The sequence below is a fragment of the Nannobrachium achirus genome, assembly GCF_963921795.1.
Source record: "Nannobrachium achirus genome assembly, chromosome: 7".
Taxonomy (NCBI): Eukaryota; Metazoa; Chordata; class Actinopteri; order Myctophiformes; family Myctophidae; genus Nannobrachium; species Nannobrachium achirus.
Window position 1 is genome coordinate 47941782 of NC_137816.1, and position 16739 is coordinate 47958520.

At 43.0% G+C, this 16739-nt stretch overlaps 1 protein-coding gene across 1 annotated transcript in view; it reads right to left on the bottom strand.

The window, feature by feature from the left end:
- The window catches only part of prmt3 (protein arginine methyltransferase 3), a 101592-nt gene that overhangs the window by 53009 nt on the left and 31844 nt on the right, over window positions 1–16739 (bottom strand). The window contains exon 11 of the mRNA XM_080729450.1: window positions 8726–8804. Within this exon, the coding sequence (XP_080585576.1) occupies window positions 8726–8804 (79 nt within the window). The remainder of the gene's footprint in view (window positions 1–8725; window positions 8805–16739) is intronic.

Consider the following 16739-nt stretch of genomic DNA (forward strand, 5'->3'; position numbering starts at 1 on the left):
GGTGTTCAGCCAACAACTGAGCTGGTCACTCTCTCACTTCAGACAGAGGTTAACAAATGACAGGCACTTGAAAATGGAAAGGGAAAATGGAAAAGGACTATTGTGATCACAGCGGTTAACACTAAGGCGCCATTCAGACGACAATGGTCTCTAGAGAAAACAACACATTAAAATACGCGCTTTGACCACATGAGACTGACACACTATGTCCATATATGGGCATTCTCAGATATGGGCTTAACATTTTGTCTGCCACCATAGACTGACGTTTTGTTTTGAAGAGCCCCGGAAGCCAAGTGCGTGTGCATCTTGTGTAATCTGACGATTCTAAAATGGAGGTCAGTTTGTTCACAAACGGTTGCGAAACTAAAATCCTAACCCGGCCGACCATCACCGAACAGTGTAGCCGTGAAAAAGGGTGTTTTTTTGGCCTTTTCTGCGTTATTTGCACCTTATTCAGAGATACATCCGTTTTTATTGTACAGCATAGAACAGGAATCAATGGAGAATAGATGCTCCATTTTGCTTCTGGTCGCGTTGCATCATGACCTATGCAGCGTCTTACACCAGCACCTGCAGCAAGCGCCTGTTTACCTGGTTACCATGGCAACGCTAACTTGACTCCAGCCGGGTTAGGCAGGGGAAGTGTTAATATTGATGACATCAGGGATCTCCATATACTGTATGGGCATAATAGGGACATGCCACATGACACTGACACAATATGTCCAGATATGGGCATAGTATTGAAGAGATCTCCATATATGGGCATAAAAGGGACAAGGACGGCCATATATGGAGCGTGACTGACTGACTGTGACGTCATGGCTCACGTCGGTTCATGCGGTTACGTTGTGTGAACAAACTACAAGAAGTAGAACAGAAGTGGTTATTACGCATTATTTTGTGCTTTAACTATTGAAAAATAGCAGATCCACAAGCTCACAGCGAGCTTGTAGATCTGCTATGTTTTGAAAAAAATCTTGAAAATTTGTGCAAGTCTTTGAATAATCCAAATAATAATTCAAATCCGTTTTTTTTTTGGTTTTTTTACTAAGTTTCTATGTCAGTGGTGCTCAAACCTTTTCATGTGAAGGATCCCCAAAATGATATGTATTTGGCCACGGACCCCCAACTCAAAATATTTAGTTCCAGGGACCCCCCAGAAGCAAAATTTTAGTTAAGATTTGCACACTTTTTCACGACTTAAAAAATAGCAGATCTACAAGCTCGCAGCGCGGCAGCTTGTATATCTGCTATTTTTCAATAGCTAAAGTATAAAATAATTGAGGCCCCTCCACCTTGGGCCCTGGTAAACAGTCCCACTTTCTCCCCCACTTTGTGACGCCCCTGGTTCTACGCATTTGTGATTGGTCTATCTGGCAGCATATCTCACCACCACCTGGCTACCTAGCATCCACACCACATCGTTTTCAATCACTTTGGCGTTTAATCGCAGAACAAAAACTGAGAACGCAACTTTATAATTTCTGTTCTGACCGTTACCGTGTAAACGTGGCCTAAGGCCTGATAGGCGGGTCCACTCTAACATCGAGCCCTGTGTTTTGCTCGCATTCATTTACGTGAAAAGATGCTGAAACCCGTTTCACCATTCAATGAGTGAAGGGGAAAAAAACACGCTATTCCATGCTCCTCACAGAGCACAGGATCACTGATCACTGATCACCATTTGGGAATATTTTTGGAATTATATCACTGCTCTACAAGGGGAGGTTCAATGACATGTCACCATGGTGAGCTCACGTCATCACAGGGTGGAGTCCAGAGTAGACCTCGACTTTGTTTTAAGTCTCCTACATGTCTGTTGGCGACATTCCCTTGTCAGTCCACCCGCCTTACTGGCCAAAAAGTGAGGGATTATCTAAAAATATGTCTTCTACTGGCATGTTTCAATTTATTCTTCCTGTGCCCATGAGTGCAAGTTCACACACACACAAACACGCGCAAGCACGCTCACACACACGCACGTACAATACGCTCTCACACACACACACACACACACACACACACACACACACACACACACACACACACACACACACACACACACACACACACACACACACACACACACACACACACACACACACACACACACACACACACACACACACACACAGTCTTGGATGCAACAGCCCGTAACGTGTGCGGATGGATGGTGACAGCTCTGTGATGGGGGATCTCATGGCCTTTCATTATTGGCAGAAGCTTTCCTGTGACCCTGCCAGTGTCACCGTGGTAGTTGATGACAGCGTGACAGCACCAGTGGTGGAAAAAGTAACTAAGTAGATTTACTTAAGTGCTGTACTTGGGTACAATTTTGAGGTGTTTGTATTTTACTTCAGTGTTTCCAGTTTCCAGTACTTTTACTTCTACTCCACTACATCTCGGAATCCAAATATTGTACTACTATTTATTTGAGAACTTTAGTTACTCTGCAGATATAAATTATAATATTATAAAACATATATAAACAACTTCAGCCCTATTTTATACCTTGGCTATTTGGAAATAGCCAAACTAGATTTATTTTCAAACATTTTGTACTTTTGGTACTTTAAGTACATTTTGATGCCAACACTTTCATGCTTTTACATTTTGAATTCCAGACTTCTACTTCTAACAGAGCATTTCTGCATTGCAGTATTGATACTTTTATTAAGTCAAATATGTCAGTAAATACTTTTTCCACCACTGGAACGCACGCACACATACACACGATCACCAAAGCAATAAAATAAAATAAAAAACATGTGCACCCAAGACACACACATAGTGGATATGTCAATTAATATTCTCCCGATTACTGATGCAAGCGACTAATTATTAACGCCGGGGGGGGGGGGGGGGGGGGGGGGGGAGAGAGAGAGAGAGAGAGAGAGAGATAGAGAGAGAGAAAGAAAGAAGAAGGGAGAGATGCTGATTAGGGATGGGACGATACGCGATATTATCGTTTATCGATATTATCGTTTATCATGATAAAAAACACTCGTAAATCTTTAATCGTATCGTGGAGATTTAATTCATCGTGATATCGTCCTCCGTCACCTTTTATTTGCCGAGCTGCGTATATCCGGTACCACTTAAACCCTCTAGAATTGGTGAAAGGTAATTAATATATACGTACTCGATAGTCTTTTTTTCACTCTATCAAAATAGCCGATCTACAAGCTCACAGCTTGTGAGCTTGTAGATCTGCTATTTTTTGGAAAATGTTCCGCCCCAGGATAATGGATTTTGATTATTGGGATATTATCATAAATCACGATTTCTTTTGTCACAATAATTGTGATATGAAAGTTTCATATCGTCCCATCCCTAATGCTGATTGCGCAGGAAGAAGCGGGACAGGACCGCTCGATGGAGAGAGCAGACAGACAGAGAGATGAACTGGTGTTATACTGTAGATAGAGAGAGGGAGGAAAGAAGGAGAAGAGGGGGGCAGGGGGGGCATGGGTGTCCCCAGATTCATGGCTTTGACATCTGCGTCCTTCTCGACTCGCTGCCCACAGCCCGTTTGTCAACCCCCCCTCCCTCCACATCCTTACTGGCTCTCTCCATTTCACTCATTGGTTGGTGGTGGAAGAGAGAGAGAGAGAGAGAGAGAGAGAGATATGGAGAGAAGGAGAAAAGGGGTGTGGGGGGGGATGGATCCCTTCTCCCTGGACGCTGTGTTGTGCCAGGAGAGCGGGTACACATTTAAGGATGAAGGGAGAGGTTAATGTTGTGGGGAGAACGAGCGGGCGCTGCTGTGACGCTCGCTAATGTAGCTTAAACACACATGCGGCCGCAGTGCTGACGGGACACGTGCCTAGAACCAAGGCTTAATCTAGATTCACAAGTCAGAGAAGAGAAATTAAACCAGTAAAGGCCCCATCAGAGTACAGTCTGCGGTGATAAGTCATCACCGCGGTGTAGTTTTCTAACTATCGCCTAGGCTTTGTATAACATTTTTAGGTGATACTGTAGCTAGAAAACTACACCGCGGTGATGACTTATCACCGCAGACTGTACTCTGATAGGGCCTTAAGACTCCCTAATCAGGAAATAAGCGACCGCCAGGTCACATACATAAACTTTAGAAGGCCATGGTAGCCAATCAGGAGGGAATATGAGAAATGGGACAGATCCATGCTGATGACATGACTTTAGAGATAATGTGTAACGCTTTGCGTGATTTTAGGGCAAAATCTGTAGGAGCAGAGTCCAAAAATGTGTTTTGCAAGAATCTGCCTCATTGTGGCGCTAGAAGAGGGCCATGTGAGAAATGAGGGGTTATGGTTTGGCAGCCAAGGAGTGTGTGTGCAAAGTTTGGCATGGATAGGGGTAACGGTGGCAGAGATATGAGTAGGGCAAAAGTGTGACGGACAGACTGACTGACAGACTGACAGCAACGCGACGCGTTGTGAGCTTGTAGATCTGCCATTTTTTGGCAAATACTATCATAAATGAATAAATGAATCTTGAATCTTGAATCACGATTTCTTTTGTCACAATAATCGTGATATGACATTTTCATATCGTCCCATCCCTACTAGTGACCAAGCATACGGCGCTGTGTGACCTGTCTCATCCTGTTACTCAGGTCAAACGACGTTAGTCTGTCCAATCTCCCGTGGCTAAACCGATGTGTCTCTCACGGTCTGCTGTCATTCCAGTGGCCCCTGTAGGTGCGTGTGACCTTTCTCTCTCCCTCTCCTTCTCTCTCTCCTGTCCCGGGGAGCCTCTTGAGGTGCAGTGTGGTGGAACCGGTGCCATGTCAGGCCCCGCTTCGCACAAGCCATTAAGCCTGGTCAGTGGCAGAGAAGAGCTGACCCAGGACATACACACACGCTGCATGATGCATATGGGAAACAGCGTGCCTACGAGACACACTTCATGCTCCAAGGACTGCAAAACGACATGCATTGAGAACACACTATACATGCAAAGGTCCCTGCACTGTTCTCCTGCTATACCACTAACATGCAGAACGCCCTACCACAAGCCCTAAAGGAGTGTAACGTAACCTAACCTCCTTCAAAATCTGTATGAAAAGTCACCTACAGATGGCTGCTACTCGAAACTTGTAAATAGAATAAGCCCATACTCACCTCCCCCTTTCCACTGTAACTGCTTCTTCTGTTTATTTTATTTATCTTTAATTTAATTTTTTTCTGCTTTTGTAATTGATGTATCCTATGCAAAGTACTGTGCTCGATCCGTCTTTCAATGTTATATGAGATACATAAAGTGGTTCCTATGTAAATAAGCTGAAAAGCTTACAAGGATCTCCTTTTAGTTGCTGCTTTCTCTCTCTCTCTCCTCGGCCTTTTTGCGGATTTCCAAAAAGCAACGAGAAAACGCAGCAGTGTGCAACCACCTTATGGGTGTCATTTTGAATAGCGCCCCTGAACATTAGAGAAACGCAGGTAAAATCATCTCCTAAAAAGCTAGCAACCTTCCTTAATTTTCTAATTCCGTATCGCTGTGCGTGGAAAAACTCCCCAGGGGGATGTTTGGAGCGTAATAAAACACAGCACCGTGTGTGTGACGCCAAGAGATAAGGGTGCTGCTGACAGAACCATATAAATAAATGTAGTGCCGCAGAAATCATACATGCAGAACCCAAACTCGCTCAGTACAGATCACTGCAGTAGCATTTTATTGCAGTACGGCCCGCTCAGCTAAAGGGCTTTATACGCAGTAAAATCCTAAATTCAATTTACCTCTGAGATTGTAGAAATGGAACCAAACAGCCCTGTATACAACCAGGATTTTACAGTGTGTGAGGGCTGTGTGTGCACTGCCCGCCTCACTGTGCCTCTAAAAAGGCACCATTTTCGAGCTCTAAAAAATAAAGCATCTGAGATTGGACTGCAGAATGCATTAAATGCCTCTCTCTCTCTCTCGTGTATTTCTCTGCTATGGCATCACAGACCTTCACCCGCCCCTCCATCCGTCAGAGCGATCGTACGGGTGACGTGTTGGCTCTAAAACAGCTGTGTGGGATGGCTGTGGGGGGGCGGGAGGGAGGATGGTGGGGGATCAGGGATACGCTTATTGAACCTTCCCAACAACGTAGCCCCAAGGGGGGGGGGGGGGGGGGGGGGGAGGAGTGGGACTGAGTGACTAGGGCCCAAGGTGGAGAGGCCTTAATTATGTTAAATAGCAGATATACAATGCACCGAGTGCCGCACTGCGAGGTTGTAGATCTGCTATTTTTTAAAAGTCGTGAAAATGTGTGCAAATATTTGAATATGTATATGTATTTTTGAAGAGAATATATGTAACTCAAATTTTGCTTCTGGGGGGGTCCCTGGAACTAAATATTTTGAGATGGGGGTCCGTGGCCAAATACATTTAATTTTGGGGGTCCTTCACATGAAAACGTTTGAGCACCACTAGGTTTTTCCAAAAACCTTAGAAGGATTTGAAATATTCAAAGACTTGCACAAATGTTCAAGATTTTTCAAAAATAGCATATCTACAAGCTCGCAGCGCGGCACTCGGTGCCGCGCTGTGAGCTTGTATATCTGCTATTTTTCAATAGTTAAAGCACAAAAAGTGAGTGAATCCTTGTACCCAGGGCCCAGAATTTGGTGCGACACCCCTGGACCCAGCTCCCCCTCTGCCATTTGTTTCACAGCCTCTGTCTTGGCTCAGGGCAGAGAGAGAGAGAGAGCATGAACAGAAACTCACACTGAAACAAAGGTGCCATAATTAATCCTCATGGCGTTGTAACCACAATTCTACATTTAGCTAAAAATGAGGGATGGAACGCGCAGTGCATTTTGCTTGCTTTGTGGAAAAAATAATAATAATAATAAAAAAACGTCTAGGACAGGGGTCTTCAACATTTTCAGGCCATGGACCCCTTAGTCGAGCGAGAGATGAGGCAGGGACCCCCACAGCCCATATAGTTTAATCGTTTGACGGCACAATCATCAGTGTATTTTGGATTCATGTCAATTTGTGTTTTCAGATATTTAACCACTTGAACCGTTGATACTTAATAAACTTGACCTTTCCCTCTGTACTTAGTCTGCTCTTTTTCCCCTCTAGTCTACACCAAAGCTGTTTGCCGAAAATAGCCGATCTAGAAGCTCACAACGCCTCGCAGAGTGAGGTGATCTTGTTATTTTGCTATTTTTGGCTAAAGTTCTCAGAATATGGACGCTAAGGTTCAAGTGGTTAATATAAAAAAGGAGGAAAAAAAGGTTTCTATGACACAAAGATTTGGAGGACCCCCTGTAGTAACTCTGAGGACCCCCTAGTCCCGGACCCCCTGTTGAAGACCCCTGGTCTAGGATGTCCACAATTACAACACCAGAGGCAGCTCCACAGATCATGTATGTTCAACCCAGATTCGTCTCAAACACAGGGTCAAATTCATTCTCCTGCTAGGCTACCACTAAAATGTGGAACGCCCTACCAAAGGCCTTAAAGGGAGTGTAAATCCCTAACTTCTTTTAAAACCGCTCCGAAAAACCACTTACAGGCGGCTGCCGCTCGAAACTGGTAACAGTAAACCCAGCCTAATCTTACCTCCCCGGCCCTGACCCTTCTATTATAAATACAATTTATTGTCTCCACCAGCCGAAGGCTGAGGGAGAGTATGTTTTCCCCTCCGTCCGTCCGTCCGTCCGTCCGTCCGTCCGTCCGTCCGTGCGTGCGTCCGTGCGTCCTCGCAGTTTGTGAACAGCTAATCTCAGTCACCGTTGGCCCGATCGCTGCCAAACTGAGCACACACACTCCCTGGATGCCAATCTAGAACCTCTGCCCCACATTTTTCAAATCAGCCTCATGGTGGCGCTATAACAGGCCGATTTGTGTGGCCTGGTTGTTACCAGCTAATCTCCGGCGCCGTTGGCCCGATCGCTGCCAAACTGAGCACACACACTCCCTGGATGCTAATTCAGAACCTCTGCCCCACATTTTTTAAATCAGCCTCATGGTGGCGCTATAACAGGCCGATTTGTGTGGCCTGGTGGAGACCTGTGCTCGGAAGAGCACTGCTTCTAGTTTTGCATTGTATTTTTTATGATGATATCAGTCTTCAATTCAATGTTATGAGTTAAAAAAAGGATCTCAATGTAAATAAGCAGTGTGCTTTCCTGAGCTTATCCTTTTAGTTGACCTTGTACCAGTGAACTGTACTGTCATGAAACTGTACCTTTTCCTATGCAAACTTAAACATAAATACTTCAATCAAATCAATCAATCAATCAATGGAGACTCAAAGGAGATCGCATAAAAGAAAATGTGTTGTTCCTAAGGAATTACATACTATTTTGTATATCTCTGCTGTCGGGCCGAAACCTCCTAACTCCAACATGTTCATCTTTGGGAAAATGAGCTCAAGTGGAGTTAGGAGGTTTTGACCGAAGGGATTTTTACTACTTTTCATTGGTTCAATATTATTTTAACCAACACACAGACGTAAAGGGTGTTCAATAGCACATATTTATAAAAAAAAGAGAGGGCCAATCGGGTGGAGTTAGCTGGTTTGGCAGAAAGTGTGGAGTTAGGAGGTTTTGTCCCAAGCACGTTTTACTACTTTCCATTGGTTCAATATTATTTTAACCAACACTCAGATGTAAAGGGTGTTCAATAGCCCTGATTAAATCAAAAACCTCAAAAATGGAGTTAAGAGGTTTTGTTTGTGTGTGCAATGAAACCCAGAAATGTAAAAATAAATCTCAGTTAGACAGAGCTGACCTACCCGAGCCTCCGTCTGCCAGGTACATCTCTCTGGCGTAGAGAACAGAGTCCAGCATGGACTCAAACAACAGGAAGTATCCCTGGGAGGACGAGGAAACACACATTACTCACTCCAGCCAACACTATAACCTCAAAATAAAACCTCAATTCAACATTTCAAGTCAGAAAATAAACACAGATATGTATATATTTCTTTTACCCAGTCTAAGCTTTTCAATTCAAAACTATGAGCATTAAAGCAGGGGTATTCAACAGGGGTTCCGGGACCCCTAGGGGGTCCTCAGAGTTACTACAGGGGGTCCTCCAAATCTTTGTGTGGTAGAAACTTTTCATATTAACCACTTGAACCCTAGCGTCCATATTCTGAGAACTTTAGCCAAAAATAGCAGATCTACAAGCTCACAACAGCACGAGGCGTTGTGAGCTTGTAGATTGGCTATTTTCGGAAAAGGTTTGGTGAAGAGGGGAAAATGAGCAGAAGGTCAAGTTTATTAAGTGTTGACGGTTCAAGTGGTTAAATATCTATAAACACACATTGACATCAATTCAAAATACACTGATGATCGTGCTGTCAAACAATGAAACAATATGGAATCTATGAACAGGTTGTGGGGGTCCCTGCTTCATCTCTCTCTCTCAACTAAGGGGTCCTTGGCCTGAAAACGTTGAAGACCCCTATCTTAGTGGGTTAGAGTATGACTAAGACATGCCCCATGCAGCATCCTAAGCTTTGGCCCCGGTGTGACCTGGTGTTCTGCTCCAGTACACGGCACATTAACCATGGTATTATTCCATTAATGCTGAAATGGAGTTTTTGTCCACGTCTTGTTGCCGTCATCTTGAGTGGCAGGTAGTGCTGACAAATGATTTTCTTTTCCCCCCTCCTTTTTTTTTTTTACCTCCCCATCAGATAAAGTACACCTCCCCTTTGCCTTCTCCCAAGTTTTTTTGTTTCACGTTTGTGCTTTTGGAGGTAAATATAATTTTCCTTTTTTCCGCACTTTTTCTAAGATGCACATGGATTGAGGCAAGTGAAAAGTAAAAAAGAGCATATCCAAAACCAGAGGCATTAACGCAGCTATAGGTAGTTTTCTGCTGACATAAGCAGAAAAAAGGCAATTGCTTATTTTTTCTTTCTTTCTTATTATATTCAGACGGCTAACAATGCTCCCTAAAACAATCTATTCCCTGTGACACTTCTAAGGGCAGCATCCAAAAAGATTCTGTTATCTGTGAGAAGCTCTGTCAGTAGCAGCTCATTGGTGCATTAACCGGTCGAACCGGGGCTAAAATGATTGACAGACTAGGTCTAACCAATCCGAACAAGAGGCGACCTGACTGGTTAATCATTGCAGGCATGCATTTATCGACCAATAACAGAGCTAGTTTTGGAGGCAGACTGCGGCCCCTGGAACTGTCACAGAGACTAGATTTCTTTAGGAAGCATCGTTAGCCGTCTGTATTTGATAAAATGAAAATTTTAAATAAAAATGGGCAAGTGCCAAAAATCTGCTAACACTATAGCTGCATTAAAAGAAGCAAGGTAGAACTACCTTCCTGTAATTAGGGAAAATTTGCAGAGTCTTTGACCAATCTGGTAACTAAATGCTTTCTTCAAAAATGTGTTCATAAAGGTGTCTACTATCACCTATGAACTTTTTCAAACCCAACTCCCTTAGGACACTTTGTGGGAGCCAATTAAAGTTGGGGTCTCATTGACTTTACTATACAGGAAAAGAATAAATCTCCTTTTAAGTACTGTAGCATGTGAGGGGTCAAACAAGGGATTTTCATGATTCTGAATCCAATAAACCATAGTTTTGTGGGAGCCGTTTTTTTGCCCAAGGAATGTTTTTCGCGCAAAAAAAATACTTTCGTTGGATTCAGAATCATGAAAAATCCCTAGTTTGACCCCTCGCATGCTACTTAAAGCAGATTTCATGTTATTATTTTCCTGTATAGTAAAGTCAATGAGACCCCAACTTTGATTGGCTCCCACTAAGTTTCCCAAGGGAGTTGGGTTTGAAAAGTTCAGAGGTGATACAGAATTAGACACCTTTATGAACACATTTGTGAAGAAAGCTATTGGTCAAAGATTGGTCAAAGACTCGGCTAACTTTCCCTAATTTCTGTTAGAGCTGTGATTAAAGCCTGATTTGCACTATATATGCGGTAAAACGGTGTCGCTCACAGTAAATAGGCAAGCGACACTGTGGTGGTACGACGGGGTACAAATTAAGCATTAGGTGGGATAAGAGTGTGTGACGCAAACCCATAACTGTACTTGCTCTTCTGATGCGAGGGAGAGGGAGAAGGAGAGGTGAGGGGCAGTTCAGCAGATAAACGGTGGTTGAGGGAAGGCGTGTGTGACTGACAGAGAGAGGTGTCAGTGGCTGCAGAGCAGAGTTGGAGTGGAGTTGGGGAGAGCAAAAAAAAAGAGGTGAGAGAAAGAGAGAAAGCACTCTGTGGCCAGCTGAATAGTAATTCACTGAGATAAGAGCCTTAGTATTCAAAGGCAGTCTTTCAGTGAAAAGGGGGAGAGCGATTGGCAAAGAAACAAGAAACGCCAGGTCCTTCGCTTATAACTCCTGACTCCGCTCTGTCACAGGGTGCGAGCTGATAGTGATGACGACGACGATGATGAAGATGATAAAGCCACCCTCGCAGCCGCTAAAGTATTGCACTCTGCCTTTCCGACTGCCGGGAAACACAACCACTTCTGAACAGAGTAGAGGCCGTGTTCCGTCCATAGCGCCGGACCAGGTCCCTGGGTTTAGAAACCCTCTCACAGCACACACGGGCGTCGTAATTTAGAGCTCAATTTCATGGGACACTGCCTCAGTCGACGGTAAAGACGATATGAGGAGGGGGAAAACACAGAGAGGGAGGGAGCGAGAGAGATCAGGTGGAGCGAGAGAAGAAGAGAGGCATGTGGGGGGGGATATGCTAGAATGTAGAATCACACCTTATCTTAGCTCCCATGATGCCCCGGGGTATCTATCTATCTATCTGCCACTCCGACCGCCTCCCCGATGCATGTTCCCAGGGGCGTCACAAGGGGTAGGAAAGTGGGACTGAGTTACTAGGGCCCAAGGTGGAGGGGCCCTAGTAACTAGTAACTTTAGCTATTGAAAAATAGCAGATATACAAGCTCACAGCGCGGCACCGAGTGCTGCGCTGCGAGCTTGTAGATCTGCTATTTTTGAAAAGTCGTGAAAATGTGCGCAGATCTTTGAATATATGTATTTTTTAAGTGAACATTTGTACCTCAAAGTTTGCTTCTGGGGGGTCCCTGGAACTAAATATTTTGAGATGGGGGGGTCCTTCACATGAAAAAGTTTGAGCATCACTGACATGGAAACATAGGTTTCTTGGCACACATTTTCAGATTTTTCAAAAATAGCAGATCTACAAGCTCGCAGCGCGGCACTCGGTGCCGCGCTGTGAGCTTGTATATCTGCTATTTTTCAATAGTTAACATTCATGGGGGGCCCGCAGTGAATCCTTGTACCCAGGGCCCAGAATTTGGTGTGACGCCCCTGCATGTTCCACCCCCCTAATTCGCAGGTTGGCTGGTACTGTAATTACCCAAACACAGAAACATAGTCATCTCTGCACCGCTGGAACTGGGGTGTGAGCGGAATTGGAGATGAGGTCATACTGTATCTCGGGTTCTTATGCAGCAGATTTCTGCCAGACTTTTCATCTCCATCAAATTGCAATGGCACTACACTGGATGACTTGACGTGGCATGTGAGTGTCAACGCCATGACGAGTTTACAATGAGAAATCTTGTCTCATGAGCTGTAAGGGTCTATCTTGATAGAAGTATCGCCAAGTGTTGTCTTGCAGAGGTTGTTAGAAATGTACCAATTCATATTCAAGCACATTTACACTTTCAGAATTAAATGAACACTCTAGATTTTACTGTGTAGTCACGCTTAGCCTGGAAACCAGAAAAAACTAAAAAAACAAAAACAAAAACTCCCTCCGAAGTAGTGAAGGACCAATCGGGGCCCAGTATGCAAATATGGGGAGGGTTTATCACCATCCGCCCCTTGGAAATGCAGGTTCCATACAGAGATTCCAGACTAATATCAACGCAGCGATATTAGTATTATAGTTCATTGACACTATTATCCCCAACATTTGAACAATAGTTCTTGGGGTGTTAGTAGGAGGGAACAGGTTTACTGTGAGATAGTCAGAGTAGTTTAGGTAATTCACTGCAGTAGATTCAGCTAGCATTTCCATAAAACCCTAATGAAAGCCTAATGAGAATTGGCTGAAGCAGCTCATATACATGAACAGAATTAGCATATAAATGCATTCCCCTGAGTGTCCACATGCACATACATGTTCACGTGTAGGCCTGCAGTATGATAGAAAATTGCACTTACAAACACTTAATGTCCTACGTTTATTGGAGATTTCGTCGCATAACAAAGGACAGGTATAATTATGTCTAAACGGGTCTTAGGAAATTCATTACAGCACCTTTTAATGAATTTGACGCCTGCCCTTTGGGAGAGGCTGTAGATTGCCCAGAACCGAGAGGAATTTTGTTCAACAGCCCCATCTTGTTATCCTGTACAACCTTGCTTTACTATATTTTTAACATAACCAATTCTCCACTGGGAAGTAAACATTTTCTTTTGAACTGGGAAATCATCTGGAAGCTTTGTTATGCATAATGCATCTTTCATGCACTCGTAGTATGGTGCTTGATTTCTAATTTCACCGCAGTCAGATCCCCATTTGTACACTCAGCATCCTTTTGATAATATAATAAAACGTAAGCGGGGGAAGATGTAGATTTAAAGGGGGACTTTGCTCTTTTGAACACCCAGCTTTTAACCACTTAATTCAATTCATACTTGGTCATATATATGATGACTTCACACACGCCAATCTACAAGCTGACAACAAGTCACAATGCAACGCGTCGCGAGATTGTACTAGATCTGGCATTTTCACATTTTGAATATACTGCCTAAAATTGTTTGAAAGTGGTTAAGTAACATTGTATATTTCCACAAGTATATATTGTGCATATCTTAACATCTGAATATTTCCACATGTCTAAGAACGTAGTCTATAGTTCTTAATTCTTATCCCTACCCTTATTTTAATCTTTAAATCTTGTTGTGTTATTTTCCTTTCCTTTTTACTATTGCTGCTGTAACAATGGCATTTCCCTCAGGATAAATATAGTACCTACCTACCTACCTACATACATTATATTTTTAAATATATATATATTTTTTTCCTCAGTCACCAAGTAGAGAGACTGCGCGGCCATCAATTATAGCCCCTGAGAGGCGTTTTGGTACGTAAAATCTCACATCAGCACTTTAGAATGAAGCCCCCTGCCTCCTCTCTCTCTCTGCATTCAACATACGTCCTACTCAATTACAGCAGAACATCATCACTTTAAGTCCCAGGAGGGCTGAGACAAAATAAAAGGGGATGTAGAGTGTGTGTGTGTGTGTGTGTGTGTGTGTGTGTGTGTGTGTGTGTGTGAGTGTGTGTGTGTGTGTGTGTGTGTGTGTGTGTGCACACTGAGGACATTTGCATGGTAGGAATGTTTTCGTGCTTCAGTGCATACAAGCAGTCCCACACTGAGCAGCACGAACTAGCCTATACTATAGCAGGAATTGCTGAATTAGCATATCCATATCACACATGACCCGGTAATGGGTTTCGGTGTGTAGTGTAGCGATTCGAAGGTGTTATGTTCAACGGCTCCTAGTAACCAACCCTGATTTCCATTTGCAAGCAGGAGATGTATGTAATACATATGATAATACGTACATGTGTGTCTATCAGGTTACTGGAGTGGATGCCTGTGGCTTTTTCTTATGATGAAGGTGTTATCATTATCATCCATGTCGTGTGTATCAATCTTGGGTTCCTGCAGAGCCTTCAGAGGTTCATTCAGTGAGTTAAACCACTGGATCACATGTGCAAATGATGTCTGAAAGTGAAACGCTTGAAAGAAGAAATTCACTACTGTAAGGGGTTAAATGAATGTCAGAATATTGAGGTAGTAGCAGGGTTAAACAAAACATCTATTGAAGACCACTGGACATAACTTAAAAACACCTGAAAGACATTTTTTTCGTTGTTGCAAATATTAGAGATATTGTCTATTGAAGGTGTAGTGTGGTGGTTAAAGGAGTAGTTCACCCCCAAAATGACTTTTTTTCTATTGATTACTCACGCCATGGAGACTTGAATTCATGGATATTTTTTAGTTTTTGTCACATTCCTAAGCCAATAAACCCCCTAAGCCAATAAAGCCCCCATTGATTCCGGTAGGGGACCCAAAGACACTTTGGGTCCCCTACCTGAATCAATGGGGGTACATTTATTATAATGAAATTATTCGCTTAGGAATGCGACAAAAACTAAAAAATATCCATGAATTCAAGTCTCCATGGCGTGAGTAATCAATAGAAAAAAGTTATTTTGGGGGTGAACTACTCCTTTAAGACCTGCATATTTTCTCAGTTTTACTGTAATTATTAGCTTAGATTTCTAAAGTGTCTACTTTAAATAAAGAAAATATATTACAAGTGAGAATTAGACCCAATGTATTTCAAATAAACGCACAGGAAAATACTCTGTGCATATGTATCCATTTCTACCTACTGTAACTCTGAGTACTCATACGTTTGTACACTCTCAGAGTTAAATTAACACTCAGGATTGTAAAGTTATACATTGAAAAGAAACTATTCTCTTCCAATACCAATGATATCTGTCAATGCATGTGCTGACAGTTATCAATAAGACCCTGCTTTTAAGGGAGAAGGAAAGCATGAATCTCTGCCAAGTCTGGATTGATAGATGGATGGATGGATGGATGGATGGATGGTCGGTCGCTCAGTGACAATATATCATGGCGATTTAATGAAGTCTAAAATTGAATGTGATGTCCGTCATAGAAGGCCATTGGAAAATGTCCTACGTCACATCCACTAAACAATGATTCTATTAATCAAAAAGTTGGACTACTGACTTTTTGGCCACTGCCACTCAAGCTGCAAAAAAAAGTAACATTATAATTATAATTCAATGATTTTTCATGTGCTGTAAATACGCCCCAATTCAGCAGAATAGAAATGAACTGGATCCATATCATAAAGCTCATAAATATAATTATTGGTATAAATTAAGAGACAGAGAATGGGGCAGTGTGCAAAATTAACAGGGACTTCGGGCAAAATTGCATTAAAATTATACCGTTTTCCGTTGTAAATAAGTTTGTTATAAAACATACAGTAGTATAAAAATATTATTACAATGAATTTAACTGAAGTGAAAGATGTGGTGTATAAAAATGGCGAGCAGCATCTCGCTGGAGTCTAGTTTCAGTGCACATCATGTGCAAATTATTTTGAACATAAATGTGACCACCATGGTCCGTGTGGATGGTGCATGATCTACTGGTATTGTCTTACAAGACCAATACTTCATTATGAGAGGATATCACAGGATATCATAGGTTATTAATTCAAGATATCATTAGTTTTATTCTTGAAATCAAAAGGGAGGGGGCAAACAAGTTTACATTATTATTTATTCTCCACTAATTGCCACTAATCACGAGTGCAGCATCCCATCTTCTCAAAAGCTGAACCACATTAAGCCCTCTGAACAACACAGAAGCTAAAGACATTGCACTTACATCCATAATTAGCACCACACATGCTAGCCGTGGTTAAGCAACCCGACCTGGCGAGGATCTGTGCTCCAAGGAGTGTACCAAGCCCCCAGAACCTTGAGGGAGCTCTGAAGCGCCATGGACATGGTGGCCATTTTGAGGTACTGCAGTTGGGGGTTAGAAACATGAACGCACATCTAGGCTTCTTTGTATTGACCCGGAAGTGCTCGTTCATGAATTGGAGCCCCAGCGCGTCCATGAACACAAACTATGACGCAACACGCGTCACATAGGCCCCACTACGTCACATTTTACTACGCGGAAGAAGGGGTGAAAACGCCTCATG